At 39.7% G+C, this 27,749-nt stretch overlaps 1 protein-coding gene across 2 annotated transcripts in view; it reads left to right on the plus strand.

Moving 5' to 3' along the window:
* LOC103457494 (NLR family CARD domain-containing protein 3-like) overlaps nt 1-26,876 on the plus strand; it is a 32,459-nt gene extending 5,583 nt beyond the window's left edge. For both annotated transcript variants that reach the window (XM_081597588.1, XM_081597596.1), the window contains exons 5-11: nt 92-170; nt 276-501; nt 20,670-22,404; nt 24,157-24,336; nt 25,299-25,472; nt 25,987-26,139; nt 26,659-26,876. In XM_081597588.1, the coding sequence (XP_081453714.1) occupies nt 92-170; nt 276-501; nt 20,670-22,404; nt 24,157-24,336; nt 25,299-25,472; nt 25,987-26,139; nt 26,659-26,671 (2,560 nt within the window). In that variant the 3' untranslated portion in view covers nt 26,672-26,876. The remainder of the gene's footprint in view (nt 1-91; nt 171-275; nt 502-20,669; nt 22,405-24,156; nt 24,337-25,298; nt 25,473-25,986; nt 26,140-26,658) is intronic.
* The last annotated feature ends 873 nt before the right edge of the window (nt 26,877-27,749 follow it).

A 27,749-nucleotide genomic window follows, 5' to 3' on the forward strand; every position in this document is an offset into this window, starting at 1 on the left:
ATTCTGCCTCCAATCTGCAGAGAAGCATCATCTAAGTTTGTCTCTGTGTGGACAGACAGATTCTGGTTCATTTGTTCTGGTTCCTCCACAGAGAGGATCTGCAGAGCTCAGAGGTTCCCACTAATCCGTCTGTCCAGCAGCACCAAACACAGCTGGACTCCATATTTATGGTCTGTACATCGGTTCAGTTCAGTCTGTAGACCAGAGGACTGTCAGTCTGTCCAACATGAACCTGATGTTCAGATCTAGTCTGATATCTTCTCATTCTGTTCCAGCGGCTGGAGGAAAACATTGTCACATTCGTGAAGAACGAGCTGAAGAAGATCCAAAAGGTTCTGAGTCAAGATGACCCAGAATCCTCAGAGGGCCAGAGTGAGGATGAGGAGGGGATGAGGGGTGAGGATGAAGAGCAGAGGAGCAGCAGAGAGGCGGTGATGAAGATCACCCTGAACTTCCTGAGGAAGATGAAGCAGGAGGAGCTGGCTGACCGTCTGCAGAGCAGTAAGAAGATTTCTACAACAATTCTGCTATTAAGATGAATAATTAAAACATGATTACATGAGAAAATGAATTCAACTGAAATCAAACAAGAGAAACGAACAAATACAGAAAATCTTAATCAAACAGTCACATGAGCTCAATGACATTCTGGATTCAGCAGCTTTTTTATTTAAACATCACCTGTGGTGACTGGTTGCTGCTCATGAAATATAAACTTTGGGAACTTTATATTTACAGTTAAATACTGTAAAAAAACAAACATAGCAGCAATGCACAAGATAAAAACCCGTTTTAGTATTAATTCCTGAACCCAGAACATAAAAATGTCACATTCAACTACAGATGAAGAACCTTCAGAAACACATAGACGGCTACCAAATTCACACTGTGATGCAGTAGCACCAACATTGAGGGCCAGTAAATGATAAACTGCTGCTGATCTGCATGACATGAACTCTGTCTACCGTCCATCTACGGCCTTAACACATGCGCCGACGCATCGGTGTTGCTGGACCCATCACTGCTTTTGTCAGTTTAATAGTTTTCCAGCTCGACAAATGCATATGTTCATCTGGGCTCTTATAGAAATACATTTTGAGCAAAATTCAGTCAAACTATATTACAGAGTAAACACAAAATGCAACATGGGGTTTTATGGGTTTATGTCTTATGCACCCGTCCTATCCCCATCTGTGATCTTCAAGCCATGCTGCCCTGGATAATAATAATAATAATGAATAATAATGAAAATCAAAAAACATTTTCATAATGTGAACAGTAGTAAACCTGTCTAATATATTAGCTGGGGCTAAATCCATCAACTGGAGCTAAAGTAAAATAAAAGAAATGGAGGATGGTGATGAATATTTGGTTTTTATCAAAACTGAACAGGCAACAATATTTCTCTTTTTTTAATTTTTTTACATTTGAAAATCTCTCTGTGGGAAACGAGTCCCAACCTGATTCATGGAACCCAAATAACGTCATTGTGCTGAGAGTTCACAAGCATTTTATATAACATGATCAGCAGATGTTAACTTGTAGTCATTTTCCACCACTCACTGCTAAAAAGAACGGCATTTCAAATGAAACACTTTGAAAAAACTCTGAAGCTCAGTGTTACGACCCAGCTCTGCCAGGGGAAAGGGAAGTAACATTAAAGAAACCTAGATGGTAAGGTTTAACAATTTAGAGGTTTATTGTTCGGTTTTGACAAAAATAAAAAGGTAAAAATTAAAAATAATCAAAATGCAGGGACTTACAACAAAAATGTACTAAATAAAACAAAATCCACAAAACAATCAGAGTTGTAAACCAAAGATCTTAACCAAACAAAAATTGACTTCAAGTCCAGGATAAACAAAACAAACTACAAATCTCTAACCGAGATACAGAGCTCCCCCACAGGGACAAGGCAAGTTACACAAGCTAATAAAAGCTATCAAAGCTATCAGAGCTAACAAAGCAAGTTTACAGCAGTCAACCAAGCACCCAACAAAGTGGCAAGCCGTCTGAACAAAGAAACAGCCGCTTCTTCTTCTTCTTCTTTTTTGTTTTATGGCCGTTGGCAAACAACTTTAAGGTGCATTACCGCCACCTTCCAGGTTGGAGTATGGATCAGAAGCTCATAGCCTCCTCATAATACCCGTTCTTCTAAGAAAATTAAAAATCCTATCAAAAACTACATCCCCTGACGATCTCTGAAACAACTCTCTAATATCTAACTTATTTTTATTTCTACTTTACTAAGTAGTTCCTCTCTTTCCCGTACATATTTGTTGCATTCTAATAAAATATGTTGTACTGTTTCTAGTTCTCCACAATGACTACAACAACCTGTATTATGTTTATTAATTAACTTAAGAGTACTATTTAATCCTGTGTGTCCAAACATGATTCTAGAAATAACATCTTCTTCACTTTCACTTCTGTTATCTTTCCTATCCTCCCCAACTTTGTTTTGGATATTATAATAAAACCTCACTTTCTCTCCTCTATCCCACTGTTCTTGTGGGCAGGAATCCAAACTAATTTAACCTGAGAGCCCTGATTTTTAATCCTGGAAATTAAGTTAATTATAACCAATATAATATCTTGCCTTGATTCTGAATTTACCTCTTGGATACTAATTAATGCGCTGCTAGAATCTGAGCAAATTGAAAATTCTCTTCTTTCTATTTCTTCAACCCATTCTAAAGCCATTAAAATTGCCATTAGCTCACCTGTATAAACTGTCAGTTTATCAGTTATTCTTTTATTTTTCATTAAGTTTAAATCTGGAGCAATAAATGATATACCTACTTGATTATTTACCATTTACCATTTATTTACCATATATTCTGAATATTCTTTTTTAAGATAATTTTCCACTTCATTCTTTCCTAATTCTCTTCCATTTTCCAATAATTTTAAATCAACTTCAGCCTGTTCACAAACCCATAACGGAATGACAGGAGTAACAACCACAGGACTAATTAGAAATGTATCAATCCCAATATTGTATGTTTTATTTAGAATTATCCATCCAAAACTACTAATTTGCTTCTTTTCTTTTTCTTGACAAGGTTGTAGTGCCATATGTGGAGGGTGGGCTTCATTATGTCCTTTAATATTTGCCCAGTAATTCAAGGCTAATTGTTCCCTCCTGAGCTCCAGCCGCATCTCACCCATCTCAACCTGTAGAGCTGAAACTGGAGTTGATTTCATCGCTCCGCAGCAAAGTCTCAGTGCCTGATATTGTATTTTATCTATTTTTGTCAATAAACTACCTGAAGCTGAATTATATAATATACAGTACATCCATAGTCAAAAATAGAACGAATTAGTCTGATATATACTGTCTTTAATGCTTTCCTGTCTGCTCCCCATTCTCTGCCTCTCAGACATCTCATAATATTTAAAATTATTTTACTTTTTTCCACTATTTTATCTATATGTATTTTCCATGTGAGTTTTTTTTAATCAAACCATATACCCAAATATTTAATTTGCTCTTTCCTTTCTATAATATTCCCATATAATTTAAGATCCACATTAGTATTCACCTTCCTATTTATGAAGACAACAAACTTGGACTTAGATGTTGAGAACCTAAATCCCCATTCTAAAGCCCAAGCTTCTACCTTATTTAATGCTTCCTGTATTTTCCTGTTTATAAATTCTGTGTTTTTTCCCCTTTTCCAAATGATGCCATCATCTGCAAATAATGAAACGCCAAAAGATTTATCTATACTACTAAAAAATATCATTAATCATTGTAATAAATAACATAGGACTTATAATACTGCCTTGGGGAGTACCTTTTCCACTTGATATTTAGAACTTATTTCCCCGCCTATTTTAACTCTAATAGTTCTTTCAGTTAAGAAATTTTTAATCCACCTATAAATTTTACCCTTTATACCTATTTGTTTTAATTTAATCAGTAGTCCTTCTTTCCACAGCATGTCATAAGCCTTTACCACATCCAAAAAGATCGCTATTACACTCTCTTTATCAATCTGGGCCCATCTAATTTCATGTTCCAGACATAATGCTGGATCGATTGTACTTCTGCCTTTCCTAAAACCAAATTGATAAGTTTTAATCTTCTCCTTAGATTCTAGGAAATAAATTAACCTGTTATTTACCATTTTCTCCATAATTTGGCCCAACCATGATGTTAGGGCTATTGGTCTGTAACTTTCAGCTGAATTTGGATCTTTCCCAGGTTTACAAATAGGAATTGTGATGGTTTCTATCCATTTATCAGGCAATATACCTTCTTCCCAAGCTTTATTATACAATTTTAGAAATATTTCTTTACTCACATCACTAAGTTTATTTAACATATTATAAGTACTTTTATCATTACCAGGAGTTGATTTACTAGAATTCCTCAGTCCTCTATTTAATTCAAACAAGGAAAACGTCATATTAATAAAATCATCATACTCGTCATTATGAATTAAATCAATATTTTGCTGTTTAGTAGTTTCACGTTCTAATTTTTCTTTGTTATCTAGATTCTCTGTACTATGTACTTTTGCAAATATTTTCGCTAATACCTCAGTTTTATTTTTATTATATATAATAATATTTCCATTATCTTTTATTATTTGAAAAACAGACTCTTTGCAATTTCCAGACATTTTTTAATAGTATTCCAAACTCTGTCTAATGCAGTGTTTTTCCCTATAGATTCACAATATTTCCTCCAGTAATCTTCTTTTTCTATTACCATTACTCCTAGGAATACACAATTTGGCTGAATTAATTATACATTTGCTAATTTCTGAATTTAACATGTTTACTGGTTTATTTATATCTACATTTTCCAAGCTCACCTCACTCATTATTTCAAACTTACCCCAATCTGCTTTCTCAGAATTCCACCTCCCCTCAAGTTTTGTCTGGTCTTGCTTTACATTTATAGCTATATTAACAAAAACTGGATAATGATCACTCCCTATTGTGTTTTCTTTATATACTTTCCATCTGCATAAACCAGCAATAGATTGAGAGACCAAGGTCAGATCTATGGCAAATTCTTTAGCCCTCATAAAGTCCACCCGAGTGCCTTCTCCATTATTTAAAATGACCAATTCTTTTTCTTCAATTATCTCCTCTAAAATCCCTCCATTATAATCATCCTGATCTCCCCATAAAGTGCTATGTGCATTGAAATCCCCACACCAAACTATTTTCCCTCTCCAGTTTCCTAGGATTGTTTCAAGTTTAAATTTTTCTAATTGTTTACAAGGATTATAAAAATTTATTATTTTAGTATTCCCATCATTTGTCCAAACTTCAACAGCAGTAATTTCTAAGTCTGACACTACTTGTAGCTGAATAAATTTTCTGTTGGTTTTTACAAATATAGCACACCCTCCTCCACTCCCATTTGACCTGTCTTTACGTAAAACTGAATAACCCTGAATACTAAAACTGTAATGATGGTTTGAGCCATGTTTCTTGAATGCATATTATATCTGGTTTTGGATTTAGATTATTAACGAAGCCTTTAAATTCCTGACCATTTGCTATTAGACTGTGAGTGTTCCATTGTAATATTAGAATTATGTGATGGTTTGCGATGCCTCAGTTCAGATGCTCCTTCACCCTGTCGCAATTCATCATGAATTTTTTCCCAAGATAAATCTTTTACCTTAAAAAATTTTGCAGCTGCTTTCACTATAATTTTTATTTTTTCTGTTTTATTTTTTGCTTGTTCTGAGCAATTAAAGATATATGCAAGAAATGTAATCAATTTTTCTAACGTGATGTTACCCTGATTATTGTCTGCCACTGTCTTCCTTTCATAGCTTATTTTTGGAGCACTATCATTACTTTTCACCTGTTTCACTGCTTTGGCATAAGTAACTCTCTTCTCAGTTTTTACTTTTTGAACTTCAGCTGCCTCTTTTCTTACTGTGCATCCTGCAAATGCTGTAGTATGATTTCCTCCAGTTACATTTAATAGGATTATTTCCACACTCACCATAAGGATGTTTGCCTCCACATCGGCCACACCTGTTTCCCTTTACAAACATTTGCAATATTTTCAAATCTTTGGCATTTAAAGCACCTGAGCAGTGGTGGAATATACTGCCTTACATTAAAACTCAAGTAGCCAACCATTACCTTATCAGGCAGAACTCTCTTTGAAATCCAGTAGTACAGTTGTACTGTCCATTTTCTCTCCATCCTAAAAGCCTGTAGTCGTTTGATGTTTGTTACTTCCCCTCCTTTAATTATTTTCTTCAGCTCCTCCAAATTATCTCCTACAGGAATTCCTGATATTATTCCTTTTGCTCCTTTCTCCGCAACAACCTCTTTCCAGCACTTCCTTTTTACACACCATTTTTAATTTAAGAGCTTTATTCTTTTGTTCAGCATTTTTACAAATGATGAGCAGACTTCCATCTCTTAAGACTTTAGCTAGTTCTACTTCTCCAATAGCTCTCTTAAGTCCATTTGACAGATTAATAGGGCTCACTCCAAACATATCCTGTCCAGTTTTAAATTTTAGTATAACTTTAAACTCTTCCATCATTGCTTTCTTCCTTATTTCAGCTGTTTCTTCCTCATCCTCAAGAGATCTTTTCCCAGTGTTGATTTCCTTTTTAGCCTTATCTCTCCCTCCTCCCCCTCTTCTACTTTCTACCATAGACCACCCTGTATCCATATTCTCGTCCTCCAAATTTCCCCCACTACTACTTGCCATCTGATCCACTCACAACCCGGATTATGCCAAAAACCACCTCTGGCTTAATTTAGCAAATGCCAGTTAGCGCTTAATCGAAAACCACGTTCTCTCTCCATTGCTCACGTGACCGCCACGTGATCCCCCTCTTCTTCTCCTTCTTCTTCTTGAATTTTAGTGGCGGTTGGCAAGAAATGTTAGGTAGCCATTACCGCCACCAACTGGTAAGGAGTGTGTACCACATGACCAAAAAAAAAAAAAAAACTATATCCTATCCGCACCTTCCTCCAGGAAGTTCTTGGTTTTTAAAAGGGAGGCCTCAACAGTGATTGGTGGAGCCGGCAATTGATGACCCAATCACGGTAGGCCTCAGGGTGTGGCACAGGACAACAGGGCAGCACCCACTTCCAGGTGAAGTCAGTCTGATTAGCCACTGCAAAACAAAACAAATAATCACAGAAAAGGCCACTGGCCGTAACACTCAGAGGTCAGAGGTCGCTCTGTGGAAAACATGTCTGATTAACTAAAACCTTCAACCAGAGAAAACAATGAGAGTTTTAATGAGCAAAACTGATTTAATCAAATCTGTACAGCAAGAACCTGGTTAATTTATTTGCTTTTTTTCTTTTATCCGTCACCTCAGTGGGAGTTTTATTCAGAAAATCAGAATTATAATTTTATATTTCCTCAATGACTGAAATTGGAATTACTTTCAGGTTTAGACACCTTGGTAGAAAAATAATTAGTTTTCTGTAATTATTTTTCCATCATAGAAGTTCATACACAAACCCTTCTTAGAATATCAGAAATGGTTTTTATTGGGTTTTTTCTTCAGATTTTGATGTTCGGTGTCAAAAGGAGCTCTCACTGAACAGGCTTTTGCTGCCTGGTAGCTGAAGGAGGAACAGCTTATCCTGCTCACTCTCATCCTCACTGATAACTTTGCCTGTCAATTATTTTTAAAGTCACAGTTTTTATAGTTATATTTACATTATCGACATCATCACTGGATTACTTCAGACCTAAGGACTCGGAGGTTTTTTTTTTTTTTAAAGATTTTATTGGCTCTAGTGCAGTGTTTCTCAACCTTTTTTGTGCCAACGCCCCCATAGCCTTTATCCAGGTCCCTCATCGCCCCCCACCAAAGAATTTGCAGGCTACTTTGCACTGACCATTATTTTATTATTAATATTACCATCACTATTGTAGATGTTTTGGTTTTATGCTTGTTTCTGTATTTATCAACAACAATAATTTCCCAGAGAACAAAAAAGTCATGGGAATAGAAATTATTTTCACAGGCATCTACAAAAAATGCAATGAACATTCAAGTTAAAATCGGTAGGCCTAACAGCAGCCAATCAGAGTGGAAAAAATATTATTATTTTGTGCCATTTTCTAGTTGTTAAATATTCCACAAAATTACCAGAACAACATGCCAGTTTAAACTTTGAACTATTTGCAAAACGACTGAGCTCTGCAACATTAAAACATGGATAGAACTGTAACTACATTAATCATAATTCTTCTTCTCTTCAGTGTTTCTGTCAGTTACTGGTAGTGAAGCTCTGTGCTGCATTCAGGAGAATGGGACATCAGAGTATCATCCATAAAATGTCACCCACATGGCATTTATTGTGCAAACCAGAGCTTTCAGTGGAAAAACAGAAGTTCCAGGTCCTTTTAATGCCATACAAATATGAGACAGAAACATGAATTATATCTTTATATAACCTGTCTATTAATTTATAGATTGATAGTTTTACTGGACAGAAATTACAAAGAACAAATCTGGTTCTTAATCAAGTCCTAATGAGTCAAATTGAAAGTGTCATGGAGTCATCAGCCTCATGACATTAACACTGACATGAAAAATAATATTGAAGAAATAAATATATCAAATCTAATTAAAAACATAAATAAGTGATCAGTTCTTTAAGACATATTTATTCTCAGTATTAGATATGGTCTCAACCCATGACATTTCAACAATATTATTTACCTTTTATCTGGAAATAGTGTCTGTTTATTCTTGCCATACAGTCCTCTGTATTAATTATTGCTCGAAAGTCTTGCCATACCAGTTTATTCCTCTGTATTTACTTTAGTTTCTTAGTTTATTCTTGCATTTTGTTCTTAATTCATTTCCATTTAGTTTCTTTGATTAGTATTATCCTCTCTTGGTTTATTGCTATGTCCACTTTAGTTTCATCACCTGCGGCACCTCCTAATCGTCATGTTTTTCACATCTTGTGTTGATTTTTTCACTGTTCAACGTCGGATTCTCTGTTTTTATGCTATAATTCACATCTAGTTCGTCCCTACTTTTATGTCCCGCTTCTCCTGTTTCAGAGTTTTGCGCAATGTGCGCGTCTTTTTTTTTTTTTAAGCCCCTAAGGTGCAGGGCGGTCGGGAAGCGTATCAATGGGGAAAAGGCAGACTGACATAAACCTTTTAAAACAACGGAAACAATTTCTGCATTCTGATTATTGAAATTTAAAAGTGCTGTGTTGTTCTATCACCCCCGTTTCATACCGGACCACTTACAGCACCGGTGTTAACGCTATAAAATGAACGCTCTCTATCGTGGTATCACCCATGGAGGGATTTCTTTATTTAAATGGGTTCATTTTTCAGAGGGATACACAGTGAGGGTATCGTGATTTTAGCTACCAGTAGCAGGAGAACGGAGCTGCGCCAAGAAGCTAACAGAAGCTAACAAACACTGAATAGAAGAAGAGCTGCCATCGATACAGTTGCAGCCAAGCATGGTTTAATGTTACACAATACAGTTTTACCAAGTTGCTCAAAGTCTAAACTGGCATTGTTGTGCATTTAAGGTGTAAAGTTTACCTTCGACCAAACGCCCCCCAAAGGCATCCCAGCGCCCCCCTTTTGTAAAAATGTCCACCAGTGCCCCCTGCCGTTCTCTGAACGCCCCCAGGGGGGTGGTGCCGCCCACGTTGAGAGCCGCTACTCTAGTGGCCTTTATTTGATAGTTAATTCACAGGAAAGTGGTTATTGAGAGAGGGGGAAGACATGTGGCAAGGGTCGCCAGGCTGGGAATCGAACCGGCGACGGGCGTGTCGAAGACTAAGGCCTCCATATGTGGGTTGTGGTTAACCCCTGCACCACCACAGAACACCCTCTAGGAGGTTTTCTTACTTTTATTTTTATCTTACTGCTCTTCACCTCCAAGTTGAACCCGGTGAAAATGCTCCCGTCTGACCCCAGGGACATTAGCAGTATTATACAACGACTTCAGTTTTAGAAATAAAGATTCAATGGCTGGAGGTGAACTTTGAGATCAACGCTACCAGTGGATATGAAACAACTCTTCCTCAAACCAGCGGAGAGGTTGTACACCCTGCATCAAGCAGCTGACCCCGGATCGCTCAGGGCGCCAAGTCGAAACAAAAGTCTCACACTGCAGATCCCATGAGATGACTAATGGGGAGAACCCCTCACCTAGATGAATCAGCATGGCCGGCTCTGAGCCGAAACCCACCTTCAACTTCAACACCTGCTCCGCCAAACAATAGCAAACAAGCAGCTGGAACCAAAATGGCTCCAACGACCCCACTCCCAAGGACAACGCGACCAGCCCAAGCCTCAAAACTTTCTGAAAAAGAATCCCACTGAAAAACAGATTTTCTGCACTTCAGCACAAGCCTCTGAGTGAAAGCCCACCTTCAAACATCAACAATGAGTCTAGACCAACACATCCACTCCCCAAAGCTCCGAAGGAAAAAGTGACCACCAGGAAAACCAAAGGTATTCCAAAAGTGCTTATTGTTGGAGATGATGCAGTAAATGGTATCAGTCATATTTGCAACCCCAAGAAAATGAGAGTGGTTTCTCTTCTTGGTGACACTGTATCTGATTTGACTCGCAAAGTGCTCTCTCTAATCACTGATCAGCCAAACATGGAGACTTTATTTGTGCATGTTGGAGCCAACGATCTGGCAAAGCAAAAATCGGAGATTCTGAAAAAGGACTTTAATATTCTTCTGGACACTATGGGAACTTTGAAAATGAAGTTATTTCTCAGTGGTCCAATTTCATCACCTCAATGGGGAGACGAAAAGCATCCCAGGCTGGACATGATAAACAAATGGCTGATTAAAACCTGTTTTGCCAGCTCAGTAACTTTCATCAATAACCTCTGGATCTATGGGCACCGCTTTCACCTCTGGAAGAAGCGGACGCAATCTTAACAAACATGGGATAAAGCTGCTCACTGCAAACCATTTCATTTTATCAACAAGGACAACAATGTGATCATCGCTTTAGAAGAACAGGCTCAAGGATGTCTGACTAGGATGGATCCCTCCGCTTATCAAACTGATGAAACATTGACTGGTTCCGCTCCTCCTTTCCTCTTCCTTCTCTGCTCCTACATTCATTTGTTGGCCCTTATAAAAGGGACAATTATAAGAAAAGAAATGACCACATGAAACTAGTGAGCCTTTACTTACTCTTGTATTGAATGTAAAGAGCGCGCGAGTCCCTCTAGTGGACTCTTTTGTCTATGGCGCCAACACACCGCTCTTTCAGACAAAGGACTTAACTATATTTCTTGCACACACCAAATCAAACTAAATTAAGATAATCAAACAATTGGATCTAATATTAACAAGGTCAAATGAATATCATACCCTGCAACACACTCCTCCACGAAATAGATGTTGTCCCCAACATCTCAACTTATGTGATGTTGGGAAAGTAGTAAGAAACATGAGAAGCAACAAGCAACACTTCAGTCTTAAAAAATATTTCTCAAGTCACTAAATATACTTACAGACTGGAACTCTTTTCATACATTCTCATTTTGAGGGTAAACACCCAGTGTCCATGTTTTAAACATGAAAGTCACTACTTGTCTTTCATCTTAATGGTCATCCTGTGACCCCATAACAAAAGTTCATTGAAAAGTACATTGTGGCTTAGATTCCAATATGCCAGTTCACATAGAGAATAGTCCCTCATTGTGAATGTTATAATATCCATTATATTATTAACCCAATGTGTGTCCATTCTTTCAGTTCAGTGGTGAACCATGTCCAGTGCTGTCATCTCTGATAGTCATATGAGATGTAGTATGGGTGAAAAATGTTCATTCATGGCATTGATATTAATGTCTATGGGTACAACACCTCCCAAAACAATCTCGGTGACCTGTATCGTAGCTTCGGATCACTAGAGGGTGCTATTAGACAAACTGTACATTTGAAATACAAAAAATAAGAATAAAACCAAACATGTGCTTGGCATCTACTTACCCTAACCCTAACCCATCAACCCTTCAACTTCAAGAACAGAGATTCACACTTAGAGCCATCATAGCATTTCAGGAGGGTCCAACGCCTGAAACAATTGGGCATTACGTGGCATTTTGTAAGAGGTCCCCGGGCACTTGGGAAATGTACGATGACCTGAGAAAAGAAGTAATGACACCATCTGAAAAAATCAGCATATGCCCTTATGCTGTGCTCTATACAAAAGAGTAATGGTGAGCTTTCCTATTTTCGTCACCAGCATATTAACATTTTTGTTCAATTGAATGCATAGTTTATTTTAAAAATTGTTCAACTCAAGTTTATGTTTAGTAATCTTTCATATTAAATAAATTAGCCATATGTTGCTCTGAACACAATACTAACATGACAGGGCATTATTTTAGTTGATAAAGGTCTTTCAACATGGATAACATCAAAAATAAAATTTATTGTACCAGAAGGGCAACTTTCAGCGCTTGGTGATGCGAAACATAAAGGTTGAATGTAGTGTTCTTTAAGCAAATTAATCTTTTATTGTAGAATGTTGTTGAATATTCTGTGCTATAAATTGTAAAGCCAGATAATCAAGATAAATATTTGTAAACAATTTTGATCATGAGTTGGTTATAATGAAATAAGTGAAGCTTCTCTGCTTTAAGGTTTCAGTAATATTTTCAAAGCAAAGCCAGCACGCTTGGCATCAAAAAGTTTGAATTTAAATTTTTATCTTCAAAGCCATCGCAAACCAGCACAAAAATAGTCAGGTTAATTTACACCCATTTTGCCTGATTTGAAGAAGGTGTGGGGGCTGGGGGGTTGACCTCTGATGACCTCTATAAACTATAATTAGTATCTTTGAAATGATAGCAGTACAAATGACAATGTTTCCTGCACAAACCAGCACATACGTAGCCCAGTTGATTGACACCAAATGTATTTATTTTTGCAAATGTGAGCAGGGCCACGGGAGTGGTTGACCTCTGATGACGTCTGAAGAACATTTTTAAAGATATGAAGAAATATCTTTCTTTATATCTTCAAAATGATAGCGGCACAAATGAAAATATTTGCTGCACAAATCAGCACAAACGTAGCACAAACGTTTGACACCAATTTTGTGTGATTTCATAAAAGTGGGGGGCCTGGTTGACCTTTTGACCTTTACACTTTCATTAATATCTTCAAAGCCAAAGCAGCACAAGCGAAAATTTTGCTATGCAAACCAGCATAAACGTAGCCGAGTTGATTGACACCCATTTTGTCTGATTTGAAGAAGGTGGGGGAGGAGGCTGGTTGAACTTGGATGACCTCTAGAAACATTTCTTTATATCTTGAAAATGATAGCGGCACAAACGAAAATTTTTGCTGCACAAACCAGCACAAACGTAGCACAACGTTTGACACCAATTTTGTCTGATTTGAAGAAGGTGGGGGGCCAACTTCACTCAGGTGATTCACAGCTCCCTCTGGGCTGTGAGTTGCGCTGCGAGTTGCGTTGCGTTTGTTTGTGAATTTTGAGACTCCCCTGACGTCTCAAAATTCAGTTTTTTTAAATAAATGGTCTATCTGATTGGTTGATCAGATACCAATCAGATAGCATCCTTGTTTCAGCCAATCATATGAACGGAGCCCCACGTTGTGGTAACCTATTTTTCAGCCAATCACATTAACCCATTCCAACAGTGCTGTAGCGCAGTTTAGTCCTCAGCCTGACTTCTGGCAGTGACAGAGGAGCGGTAAGTAAAATATCTAATATATTAGCTATCAATCTCCATGTTATCATTATTAATGTCAATAGATTTAATTGTGCAACTATCATCACAAACTAGCGATCTTCACACCTAACTCCTATAGAAGCACATCAGCAGAGCTCTTGTGAGTAAGCTATGCTACCGAGCTATGCTAGCACTTCTGCATGCTAATAGCTTCAGGCTGGCGTCTTTCTACATAGGTGAACTTATTTAAGCTAATAATAGGCTTTGTGTATTAAGAATTCTTATAAAGCCCTGGTCCTTAAATGATCAATTATCGCAGTGTAATAATTCACATAAGTCACACTATGCAAAATATGTGTCCATTTCGAAAATACCCACTGATGTGCATTACTCTAATTTTATTGTTAGCAGGAGCTGACCTTTACTGTTTTATTGTCAATCGGTGATGTTTCGTCTTTGCTCTGCAGTGATTGTGAGTCTTTGACATTATCAGTAATGCCCAGCTCTCACTGAGAAAAAAATAAATACATTTCAGATAACTGGTGGATGATAATTCATACATCGTTTGTGTAATATATTCGGGTTCTTGTCTAATACTTTACATGAAGGAGCGATTCGGACGCCGATGTTGACCCTTTGGTTGTTTTAATGGTGACCTAGACAATAGAACCTAACATCACAACCTTACATGTGCTGATGGGTATTAGTATAACCCCACTAACTAGAACCAGCATCAATACATAATAAATATTAATATATTACAGTTTATATTTCATAGTAGAGGTGTGCCTATCGATCGGTCACCGATCATAATCGAGCCGATTTTCGTGAAAAAGTGCATGTTCGGTGATCATTGGCTCTTGTTGCCGATACCGATCACCTGCATCTCATTTCTCAGCCTGCCTGTGCAGCTGGTCTCCTCTTCCCTTCACGCTGCGCAAACGCGCAGCAACAAATCCTAAGCGATGTTGAACTATAACGCATTGAGTGAATGGGGACGTTTGCGTGTTGCGGCGGAAAATTGAAGCATGTGGGGTTAAGCACGTCAAAATGCATCAACACAACGAAGCTAATACGACATAAAAACAATGGCAGACTTGATGGAGTTTGGCTACATCGAGGCTCACTGCAGTAAAAAAGACGTACGGAGGATCAGATAGCAGGTAAAGCAGCGCACAGCTACAAACACTCACCCGGATTATTAGCATGACGGTCAGAAAGCTAAACAAATAACCCGCAAAATTATTTAAGTCTTCGAGCTGCGGTGTAAGACGCTGGTTCTGCTCTCGCTGTTGAACCGCTGCTACGCGCGGTAGCAGCGTAGCAGCTACCGCGCACAGACGGAGCGCCGCTTCTGCTCCACCTGGTAGTGACTCTCACACCGAACCTCTGCTTAGAGCTGCAGCATCTAACTTAAAAAATAAATTCTACATACGTATTAAAACTTTCGCTGTCCTAACATGAGACAGATAATCTCTGAAAAAATAATCGATCTCCTTCCTGTTCTGCATAATTACTCCGCTCAGTCAGAAACAGCCAATCAGAACTAGCAGTAATCAGCTAGCCGCCATGCTATCAGGAAGTTTTCATTCAGTAACTCAGGATTGTTTACTGTAATGGATCCTGTATTTGCCTTTGAATGCTAAGTTTTATACTTGAATTTTTTTGGCAATGTTGAGAGGTTTTATTTTGGCTTTTTGCATTATTTAGCCTCTTCAGAGCCTTCATATGTTATCAGTCTGTTAAAGATAGTATTATTGATAGCAGTACAATTTGCACAATGCCTGTTTTGTTTAGTTTTCTTCTTGGAAAAAGTTATTAAAAACAAGTTTTTGTCTAAATTAAGGTGAATTCATGGTTCCTTTTTCCACATAATGTAACCGATAGTGTTTATGATAAAAATAAATAAATAAATAAATAATTATGTGATCGGTATCGGCAGGAAAAAATCTGAACGGCACATCTCTATTTCATAGTATTTAAAAAATAAAACTTTCAACATTATAAACTAGGAGGTAGCGCTGTTATTTTGAAGTGTAGCAGATTGATCTGTCTTATATTTGAAAGCCAAATTTAAACAGCAAGGATTGATGATGTCATATTTACTGGATTATCTCAGTCTCAAAACTGGATTTGTTTAAGTTCATGCATATGAATTTGAGACAATCGTTACTTCAGATTTGTTTGACACATTTACTTATATATAAATTTTTGTAGATTAATCCGTAAAATTTTTCTCTTGCATAGTGTCACCAGATGTGCTGTGTAACCTGGTGAAGGTGCTTCTTCAAGTTGAAGCTCCCAGCCGCTTCCACACCTGCATGACTTTCACCAGGACTTGGTGAATCTGATGGCTCTGAGCTCCAGACATTTTGGTTTGGAACGTCACATATTGTGTAGGGTCACATGTCAACATCTTCCGGTCTCTTCAGTCTCTCTTCTGAAATAAAATCACTTAAAAATTAATTTCTTCTGAAACTCATAGGATCTCAGGCATTAGCTACATCTGTTGAGTCAGGAGAATGACTTCCTGTTTTTAAGGATGGCGCCGGTGTGTGTGGCTGCTCGTCTGTCGTTCTCACATTTGCTTATGTTTGTATTGTTTCTGACCTGTGTCATCTACGGAACTGAGTCTCTGCTGGTGTATGATCGCAACACACTACTAGAACTCCAACCTTTGGTCCAGGATATGGAGTTATTCGACGTAGCTGGCCAACAATCCTTGCCCCCGCTTCTGTCGGAGATTCCGAGCCACCTGTTCTGGGTTCCTGCGCTGCTTTCACGGCGGAGACGTCATTTTCGTTGTGGCAGACAAAGCGGCCAGCTGGTGAAGCTGAAGTTTTATCTGACGCACTGCTCTGCTTTTACCCGATCATCGCATGGATCGTTTCTGGGCTCTCGGGTGCCTTGGCATTTCTTGGATCCTGTTGACGTCTGCTTGGTGCCAGTGGTCGGCGTTCAAGCCCCTCTACACCGCTGTCCCTGCCCTTCCCGGATCAACATACGCCGACGGTGTCTCCAAAACCTGAGACCGCTGTGCCGGGTTTCCCGACCTGTCGAAGCCCATTATCCAGCTCCTGTCAGGATTGGCCTGATAAACGCCAGGTCGCTTGTGAATTAAACTTTATTCTTTGGGACTTTTTTGGTCACCAAACCCTGGATTTTCTGTGTGTGACTGAGACGTGGCTGAGTGTTGGTGAGTCCAGTGCTCTATCTGAGCTTTTACCAGGGGATTGTGCTTATTTTAATTCAACACAGGCTTCAGGGAGAGGGGAGGCACAGCGACTGTTTACAAACAGGACTACAAATGTAAGCAGTGTTTTCTACAGACGTCTTTCCCCAGCTTTGAGTTTACGTCATTTGAGATGAAACTCAGTTTTCTGTGCTGTCGTCTACCGGCCCCAAGTCAGAGAAGTCAGAGCGACTTCTCTGACTTTTATCTGGGATTTTAACTAACTACGAACATGTTCTTATTGTTGAAGACTTCAATATACACGTGTGCAGTCCTGATAAGCCACTGGTAAAGGACTTTTTAAGCCTTCTGGACTCTTTTAACCTGGTACAGACCGTATCCTGCCCTACACATGAGCACGGACACACACTGGACCTGGTTATTTCCTGCGGTCTGCCTGTGACTAACCTGGAAATCTGTGACTCTGTGTTCTCAGATCACCTGCCTGTTTTATTCAGTGTTACTTTGACACGTACTGCAGTTAAAACTCGCGCTGCTGTTCGGCGCTGTCGGATTATTAACTCAATTCTCCACTGCTTTTCTTCAGCTCTGTGGATCATCTGACTTCCTCCACTCTGATACAGAAGAGCTCTGGTCCTGGTTCTATTCTTCCTGTCAAACCATCCTGTACTCGGTTGCTCCATTAAAAACTAGGCAGCCAAGGATTAAACCTGAGCCTTGGTTTAATGACAGAACTTGTGCTGTAAGGAAGGAATGTCGCCGTGTTGAACGCAGATGAAAAAAGGATAAACTGCAGGTTACTTTTCAAATTTTAAAAGACTGTTGGCGTCTCTACCAGAGCACAGTTAAAGAGGCTAAAAGGGAATATTTGGCAAATATCATTTCCTCAAACAGCCATAACCCCCGTGTTTTATTTAACACCATTGACTCTGTGCTTAATATTCCACAGAATGCCTGTTTGGAAGCTTCTCCTGACATGTGTGAAAATTTTCTGCATTTCTTTATTGAAAAGGTTGGTAGTACCAGGGCTCTTATCACAGCTCCTGACTCTGACCCCTCTGTTTCGGTCCCTTGCTCTGCTGCTTTCAATCAGTTTGAGCCTGTGACTGTCTCACTTTTAGAGGACATGGTTGGCCACATTAAGCCATCAGCTTCCCCACGTGATCCTGTCCCTCCACGATTTTTTAAAGATATCTTATCTATCATAGGGCAGCCTGTTCTTGCAATTATAAATAGCAGTCTGTCATCAGGTGTGGTGCCTGCTAGTTTTAAACATGCAGTAGTGTAGCCATTGCTTAAAAAACCTGGCCTTGATCCTACTGCTCTGGCAAATTATGGGCCTATTTCAAAGCTGCCTTTGCCTTTCTAAGGTTTTAGAAAAAATTGTGTACTGACAGCTGAAACAGTTCTTAGATGTCAATGACATTCTGGAGGTTTTTCATTCAGGTTTTAAAACTCTTCATAGCACAGAATCTGCTTTAATAGGAGTTTTTAATGATATCCTTCTTGCATGTGATTCTGGTAACCATGTTATTCTGATTTTACTTGACCTAACTGCTGCCTTTGGTACAGTAGATCATGACATTTTAATATCGCGATTACACCACATTGTTGGTATTGATGGCACTGTTCTTAAATGGTTCTGGTCCTACCTGGAGGAGAGAACATTTTCAGTGAAACTTAGTGACTCTGAATCATCTGCTGCTTCAATGTCTTATGATGTCCAGCAGGGCTCAATTCTGGGCACTCTGCTTTTCTTTCTTTACTTACTGCCTCTGGGTTCTATCCTCAGGAAACATGGGATTTCATTTCATTGTTATGCTGTTGACTGTCAGATTTATTTACCCACGAAGCAGAAGGATGTACATTCAATCACACATCTCCTGGCATGTCTAGGCGATCTTAAACATTGCAAGGCATTGAACTTTTTAAATTTTAATGAAAACAAAACAAAGGTGATGGTGTTTGGACCCGGAGGCTCCTGTGAGTCCTCCTCTGTTGACTTGGGACCTTTGGAGGTATATTTTAAACCTGTTATTACAGATCTTGGTTTTAAGGTGGACAGTGATTTTAAATTGGACAGCCAAATCAGAGCCGTGGTTAAGTCCAGCTTTTATCATTTAAGGGCAGAGTAATTTGAATGAATATGATGGTGACACACACAGGTGAGTCTGATTAGTTTTGCTCACACTCATTTTTAAAATATTTATTTATTATCCTAATGTTTCTGCTGTATTTCTTGTTTTTCCTTCCAGGATGGAAGTCTTCCTCCTTTATATTAGTGAAAACAAGAGCAGCACCAAAGACACTTCACCATCAGTGACCACAAGACCATCCATGGCTGCTTCCAATGAACTTTCAAAGCACACGTCACCTTCAGTGCAAAGTACCATGAATGTATGACCTTTGTTGTATATTGCTGTCAGTGCTGTTTGATGTTTTGAAATAAAGTAGATTATATACTGTAAATGGTGCTGGTATTTTTGTAGATTCAAATGACATCTAATTTTAAAATGAATTTGGAGATTTTTGATGGCCAGTAGTTTCTGGGGAAAAAAAGGTCTTAATTGCTCTAGTGGCTTTTATTTGGTAGTAAATTGACAAAAAAGTGGGTAATGAGAGAAAGGGAAGACCAGGAAGCGAACCCACGACAGCCGCATTGAAAACTAGAGCCTTCACATGTGGGCTGTGCATAACCCCTGCGCCACCACAGCACACCCTGCCAGTAGTATTTCAAAACTCAGATTTCTATGTTAATATATACTTTACACCGTTCTGTGTTAGCTTGACACATTTATAGTGTTAACTTTTGACAAAATACTCTAGTGTTGGGTAAGTCAACACTGATGTGTGTTTGATTTCAACTACTGTGAGTGTTGATTCAACTATATCACAAATAACACTTCAAAAGTGTAATTTCTACACCATCCAGAGTGGACAGCTTCTATGCACCACAAATTTGGAACAACTTCTAGAGAACTGTAAAACAGCTGAACCACTGAGTGCCTTTAGATCTAGACTAAATCCCACCTGTTAGAGTTGGACTTTAAACATAAACAATTACGAATTTAATGACGACACTTGACTTAATGTAATATTTTGATCATTGATTCTATGTTGCATGACTTTGTGTTTTTGTGTTTTTATGATGTAGAGCACTTTGAAATGCCTTGCTGCTGAAATGCGCTATACAAATAAAATGTGTTTGATTGGGTGGAAGTGAACTCATCCAACAGTGATTAACTTTAATTATAAAAACCAAAATGTAAAGATCACCATAGTCTGACACACAGGGACACCTGCAGCTGTACCAATACTCACTGTGCTTGAGATTTTTCTCAGAGTAAAAACATATTTATAGTTATCTGCGGTTTTTGTCCAGGTGCATCTCGTTCATGTGGCCTATCAGTGTGGGTTAGATTGCTGCTGTGTTTTGTGGATCAGATGCACTGCCAGCCTTGTGCATATCCTCTGACAATATCCTGCTGAGCTGCAGGTCAAAAACTATGGAAAGGTTTTCCTGCAGATTGATATGAGAGGGGGAGGCTCCTACTGTAAAAACCCTTGATCAACAAGCTGTACAGTAAAAACGCTTGATCAACAAGCTGTACAGTACAGCTCTATGAATTATTTTCTTCATGCTTTGCATGTTTCAGGTTTCTTCTGAATGAAATCCTCCTCATGGTTTGTAGTTGGAATGAACTCCTTTCTAGACATCTTGATGTATAAATAATAGATGTATTGTGAATATTAATTTGCTGAAGTGTTTCCTCCTATGTCTTTGTCTCTGTGTTCAGATTTTGATGATCGATGTCAACGTGACCTTAAAGAGTCTCTAAAGAATATGTTCCAAACTGTCTATGAAGGCATTGCGATACGAGGACAGAAAACGTTTCTGAACCAGATCTACACAGAGCTCTACATCTTGGAGGGAGGAAGTGGAGAGGTCAACCAGGAACATGAGGTCAGACAGATTGAAACAGCATCCAGGAAACAAGGAACAACAATAAAACTAGAAGAAATCTTTAAACCTGGAAGAGATCAACCAATCAGAACAGTTATGACCATGGGAGTGGCTGGCATTGGGAAAACACTGTTAACACAGAAGTTCACTCTGGACTGGGCTGAAGGAGGAACCAACCAGAACATCCAGTTCATATTTCCATTCACTTTCAGAGAGCTGAATGTACTGAAAGAAGAAACCAGTTTGGTGGAACTGATTCATGAGCACTTCACTAAAACCGAAGGAATCAGCAGCTTTGAAAATTTTCATGTTCTCTTCATTTTTGATGGTCTGGATGAGAGTCGACTTCCTCTGGACTTCAAGAAGAATCCAGTCCTGACTGACCCTTCAAAGTCCACCTCACTGGATGTTCTGCTGACAAACCTCATCACTGGGAAACTCCTTCCTTCTGCTCTCCTCTGGATAACCACACGACCTGCAGCAGCCAGTTTGATCCCAGATAAATCTATTGACAGGGTCATAGAGGTCAGAGGGTTCAATGACCCCCAGAAGGAGGAGTACTTCAGGAAGAGATTCAGAGATGATGAGGAGAAGGCCAGCAGGATCATCTCCCACATCAAGGTATCACGAACCCTCCACATTATGTGTCACATTCCAGTCTTCTGCTGGATCACTGCAAATGTTCTGGATAATGTGATGAAGACCAGAGAGGAAGGAGAACTGCCCAAGACCCTGACTGAGATGTACATCAAGTTCTTGTTGCTTCAGAACAAAATCAAGGAGGAAAAGTATGAAGAAGGAGCCGAAGAAGATCCAGAGAACAGGAAGCTGATTGAGTCTCTAGGAAGACTGGCGTTTGATCAGCTGCTGAAGGGAAACCTGATCTTCTATGACAACGATCTCAAACGGTGCGGCATTGACATCAAAGATGCTGCGTTGTTCTCAGGAGTTTTCACTCAGATATTTAAAGAGGAGACTGGGCTGGGCAACACCTCCGTCTACTCCTTTGTTCATCTGAGCATCCAGGAGTTTCTGGCTGCAGTCTACATGCTCCACTGCTTCACCAGCAGGAACTCAGAAGTGATCAAGAAGTTCCTGGGAGAAGAATACAATGAAACATCTCTAGATGAGTTCATGAAGAAAGTCATGGAGAAATCCCTCAGCAGTGAAAATGGCCACCTGGACCTGTTTGTCCGCTTCCTTCATGGTCTCACTGTGGAGTCCAACCAGAGACTCTTAGAAGATCTGCTGGGTCAGACAGAGAACCATCCAGAAACCATCCAGAGAATCATCACCAACCTGAAGGAGATGAACACTGATAGAATCTCTCCTGACAGAAGCATCAACATCTTCTACTGTCTGATGGAGATGAATCACATTTCATTTACTAAGGAGATAAAACAGCTCATGAAATCAGGGAAGGAGCTCTCAGTGACTGACTGTTCAGCTCTGGCCTTCATGCTGCAGATGTCAGAGGTTCTGGATGAGTTGGACCTGGAGAAGTACAACACATCAGAGTATGGACGACGGAGACTGGTTCCAGCTGTGAAGAACTGCAGAAAGGCTCGGTGAGTCCAGATGTTTTCATTGTGTGAATGCTGATTCAGCACTATTGTCCTCCTGTTTCTTCTTCTTTCTTCAAGTTGCTTCTGGATGTTTTTGGCCTTTGACTACTTCCTTCATCCACTGGATGATTTCAGCCATTCAAACATCTAAATATTCAGTTGATCCAGGACAGCCGCAGCTTCTGGTTTTTAGAGATTTTGATCATTTCAAAATATTTAACTTTTTATCAGTTTTTAGGTTGAAATTAATAGAAAACCCTGAATTCTAGAAAATGTCTATATTCTTTAAGATCCAATCAGCCAGAGAGACTTTTTAAACTTTAAACTCCTCTTCACTCATTGAGCTGCTGCTCCATAATTCACCTTTTAGGATCTTTGACTGTTTTTATAAAATAATTGTTTAGGTCTGATGTAAAGTTGGACCATTAAAACAAACCACTGCATTAATCATAAACTTTGTGAACAGCGTTGATCTTCTTCATTCCATCATCATCCTCACCTCTTCCTCCTCCCACTAGTTTCCTCTGAGTTTGTAACTGAGACCAAAATGTGGTGATTGTTGTCTGGTTCCAGAAAAAGTCCTAGTTTCTGTCAGATCCTCCCAAAGTTCTGAGAACTCTGCTTCCAGAGCTGGAACCATTTTCCTCATCAACTCTTCATCTGCAGCCTTTGTTGAAGCTGTTAGCTGTCCTCCATGAAGACCTGCGGAGACATGAGCTTCAACTCTTTAGACATCCCAGCCTCTTTAGTTCCTGGAGAACTTTCACTGCTTCACCATGAAGATGCTGCTGGACCCAAACGCTCCGTCTCCTCCAGGGGTTTTGCTCTTCAGCTCTTTAGGAGTTTAGCAACAATTTCTTCTGACATCCAAACCTTTGTTCCTCTGAGACGATGGACAGACCACTGCAGAGACATGTGTCCCTCTTCCAACCAGTTTGTCCCAGTTCCTTTCAGATCAACAGAGGACGGTCCAGACCTGAAGGAGCAGCAGGACCGGTTCTGCTGCTGCTCTGCAGGACGACCAGAACAATCTGAAGCTTTTAGCTGAAGCAGGTTGTCGACTGTCCACTTTCTACTTTGTTAAAGCATCAAATCCAGCAGATGAACAGAGACACAACTGGGAGCATCATGTGTCTGGTCTGCTCCCAGTTTCCTCTGTGGCAGCATTTAATAAGCTGCTGCTGGGAGCCACGTTTCTATAGAATATACTACTATTATTAATGATGAGGAGGATTCTAGATGCTGCAGCAGCAGATATGGACCCAGAGATGTCAGAGGTCCACAGCAGGCTGGACTTCCTGCTCTGCTCACTTCATTTATAACTCACTTCCTGCTTGGTGGAAGATCTCAAGGAGCTAAACGGTCTAGTCAAAGTCAGTGTGAGTCAGAGGTGTGAGCAGTTCCTCCTCCTCTCCATCATCTCCAGTAGTTTCCTGCATTCAGCTCAGTCAGCCTCTTCATCAGCTGCTGCAGCTCCTTTGAGGCTCTGATGCTGCAGAGAAACTGAACTTTCCTTCACAGATGATAGAAGATCTTCAACATCTGACTGAGCTGAAGGTCTGAGGACATGAAGCCTGGACCAGAACCAGAACCTGGACTTTAGTCAGGAACTGCTCAGACTCTCTGTTGGGTCAAACTCTGTAAACTGAAGATCAGATGATGACATCATGATGACATCACTGTTATCATATTTTAGTCTATTTATGATCCAGATTGATTTCATTAGAACTGAATTTATTTCTTCTCTCATCACAGACTTGGTGGCTGTAAGCTCGTAAAGGCTGAATGTGAAGTTGTGGCCTCAGCTCTGAAGTCCAACCCAGATCTGACTGAACTGGAAATACGTCAGATCTACATAAATGGAGGTGGAGACTCTGATATGAAGCCTCTGCTTGAGATCCTTGAGAGTTCAGTCAGTAAAGTGAAGAGTCTGAGGTTTGTTTTCTCTACTTATCCCATAAAATCATTAATTGATACTTTAATCCTTAGTTTAATTAATAATTTTATTGTAATACTTTAAAACAAACTTTTTAAATGTCAGAATAAAATCTCTAGAACATTTTACCTTATAAATGAATTATTTTCTTATTTCAGACTTTGAGATTATTGAACTTTTTCAGTTTTTAAAATGTTTTTGACTGATGAACAAAATGAGTAAAATAATTCAAATGAAGTTAATTAATGATGGAGATGTTTCAGTTTGGTTTGTAAAGATTCAGATTGTTTTATTTCTGATTCTCATCTTTACATCCAGAATGAAATGTTGTTCCTCCAGTCGAGCCACAAACACTGACCAGTTCAAATCATCATTAATGAAACATCTAAGAAGTGACTGATTGTAGAAAATCAAATCTAGATGAACTGAATGACAGTGAGGTTTGCAGCAGCAGCAGGTTCCTCACTTTGTCCTGAAGCTGTGGTTCTGTTGGGCCGGGTCAGAGAGGAACCGTCCTCTTCAGTCTGACAGCTGTCAGTCGGTTGGAGCCTCGTCTCTGTGATGAAGCTTCATCAGGTCACGTCTCCTTAGGAAATAATGGCCTCCATTGGCTTTCAGCAGCTTTAAGAAGAACCCAAGGCCATTAATGAATAAACTGAGTGGTTCTGATCCGGTTACCAAGTCGGGTCTCCAGCTGATGATCAGGAACCAGCAGAAATAGCTCACCTCATCCAGGCTGCTGCTCATGGAAAACTTTGAGTTTCTTTGTTGATAAAATGTTCTGGTTCTGCTGGTTTGGACTCTTTAAACCAGTTTGACTGGATCAGATGTTAGAATCAGTTCATCATGTTTCTTTTACATTCAGGGAAATTAATTTTCTACATTTTTATTATTTATTTGTTCATATTTCAGTTTTAACTACATCCTTTTGGCTTCAGCTGATCTTTTATTCTTTATTCAGATTGATGAGCTGCAGGTTGTCAGAGACCAGCTGGACGTCTCTGTTCTCAGCTCTGAAGTCCAAACCGACCCATCTGACAGGACTGATCCTGTACGACACCAACCTGGAAGGTTCTGGACTGAAGGAGCTCTGTGGTTTTCTACAGACTGAAGGCTGCAGACTGGAAACATTGGGGTATGTAATTATATAATTATTAACATTTCTGCGAATAATTATATATATAATTAATCATAAATAAAAGTTCATATGTTCTGTTTGTTCCTGGACTTGGATCTGGAGTTTAATTTAGTCTCTCTGTGTAACTGAGTTGGACCTGCTGACCTGAGGTCAGAACAGGACAGCATTCAGACCCCCAGTCTGTAGAAATACCGCTCATGTGAAGCAGGTCAAAGGTCATTCAATCCAGTCTAGAAAAGTGAATTCCTGGAATCTGATAGGAGCAAATCAATAATCAATGATTGACGCGACAACACTTTGATCAGAACCTGGAATGATTTTGCTGACTAAAATCCTCCAACACAACATGACCCAGTACCAGGTTCAGGTTCTGGTTCTGAAGTCAGCAGGTCTTTATTGAAGCAGCAGCTTGTTGGCTTTAATATTCATGAGAATCTTTAACTGGTTCTGTTGGATTAACTGGTTCACCTGCATCCTGTTGGCTTCAGCTCATCTTTTATTCTTTATTCAGGTTGCAGAGCTGCAGTTTGTCAAAGATCAGCTGTGATTTTCTGGCCTCAGCTCTGAAGTCCAACAGCCTCCATCTGACAGAACTGGACCTGGGAGGAAATAACCTGGAGGAGTCAGATGTTCAGCAGCTGAAGGATCTTGTAAATTTTTTACAGTAAGTGAATGTTAGTAGTGAGTCCAGCTGCTGTCAGCATATTGAACTAAACCCAGTTAGCATCAGAGCAAAGCTCCAGTGTTCCCAGTAAAGCTGCAGCTTCTCTCTGGGAGGAGAATGGTTCAGGCTTCCTGATTGGACACAGAGACAGCAATCAGCCAATCAGTGGAGCAGCAGCTTGCTGTGTTCCTGTGTTTGTGTTGGTGTGAAGATGAGTGTTGTTGCTGTGTCCATGTCTCCAGGAAGTCCAGCTGGACTCCAGCGTCCAGCCGTCCAACATGTCTAGAGACAGTGGTCCTCATTCATCAAACTGTGGCAGCAGCAGATCTGATCTCAGATCTGTTTGTTCTCTCAGTTCAACAGGAAACAACTGATCAGGTTCATCTTGGTCACAGCTCTGAGATCAGTCTGACTGCAGCCTGGAAACCATGTACTGGATGTGCTGCGTCACTGACTGCTGCTGGAGAGAGGCTGGAAATACTCACTGATCTGATCTCTCCATCCTTCTTCTCTCTGCAGGTGGAGGAACTGATGATCTCTGTAAAGTGGAGAACGGTCTCTGTGTCCTGCTGATCCTCAGAGGTTGAAGCTGCAGCAGTTTGAGTCTAAAGAGACTCTGACTGGATCATGATGATGACCTCTGACCTCAAAGATTTTCCTCCTGTTTATTTTCTCATGTCTGTCATTTAGTGTCTGATATTTTTTGTCTCTTTGGATCAATAAAGATCCGATTCAAACTGGGATCCATTTAGAGTATCGGTTCTCAACGTGGGCGGTACCGCCCCCGGGGGGGCATTCAGAGGACGGCAGGGGGCGCTGGCAGAAATTTTTACAAAAGGGGGGCGCTGGGATTCCTTTGGGGGGCGTTTGGTTGAAGGTAAACTTTACACCTTATATGCACAACAATACCAGTTTAGACGTTGAGCAACTTGCTAAAACTGTATTGTGTAACATTAAATCATACCTGGCTGCAACTGTATCGATGGCAGCTCTTCAGTTTTTGTAGCTTCTTGGCGCAGCTCCGTTCTCCTGCTACTGGTAGCTTCACCGCATCAGTTCAACGTTACACCGGCTGATGACGTTGCTGAGATTCACTTTGTCTGGTATTTTTGTACATATGTTTTGGCAGTTCTGTGATCATGTCAAAGCAGCAACTTATATTAAAAAGTGTTTTATTTTCGTTTGAAAGCTGCCCGCTTCCATGGAAGGAGAACAGAATATCACTCTTATATACATGTAATTACTAAAATCACAATACCCTCATTTGTATCCCTCTGAAAAATGAAGCCATTTAAATAAAGAAATCCCTCCATGGGTGATACCACGGTAGAGAGCGTTAATTTTATAGCGTTAACACCGGTGCTGTAAGTGGTCCGGTATGAAACGTGGGTGATAGAACAACACAGCACTTTTAAATTTCACTAATAAGAATGCAGAAATTGTTTCCATTGTTTTAAAAGGTTTATGTCAGTCTGCCTTTCCCCATCGATACGCTTCCCAAACGCTGCGCACAGCAGGGGGTTAAAACAAAAAACAAAAAAAGGATGCGCACTTTGCGCAAAACTCTGAAACAGGAGAAGCAGGACGTTAAATTGTGCGACGAACTAAAT

This window comes from Poecilia reticulata, chromosome 2 (assembly GCF_904066995.2).
Source record: "Poecilia reticulata chromosome 2, P_reticulata-male-v2, whole genome shotgun sequence".
NCBI lineage: Eukaryota > Metazoa > Chordata > Actinopteri > Cyprinodontiformes > Poeciliidae > Poecilia > Poecilia reticulata.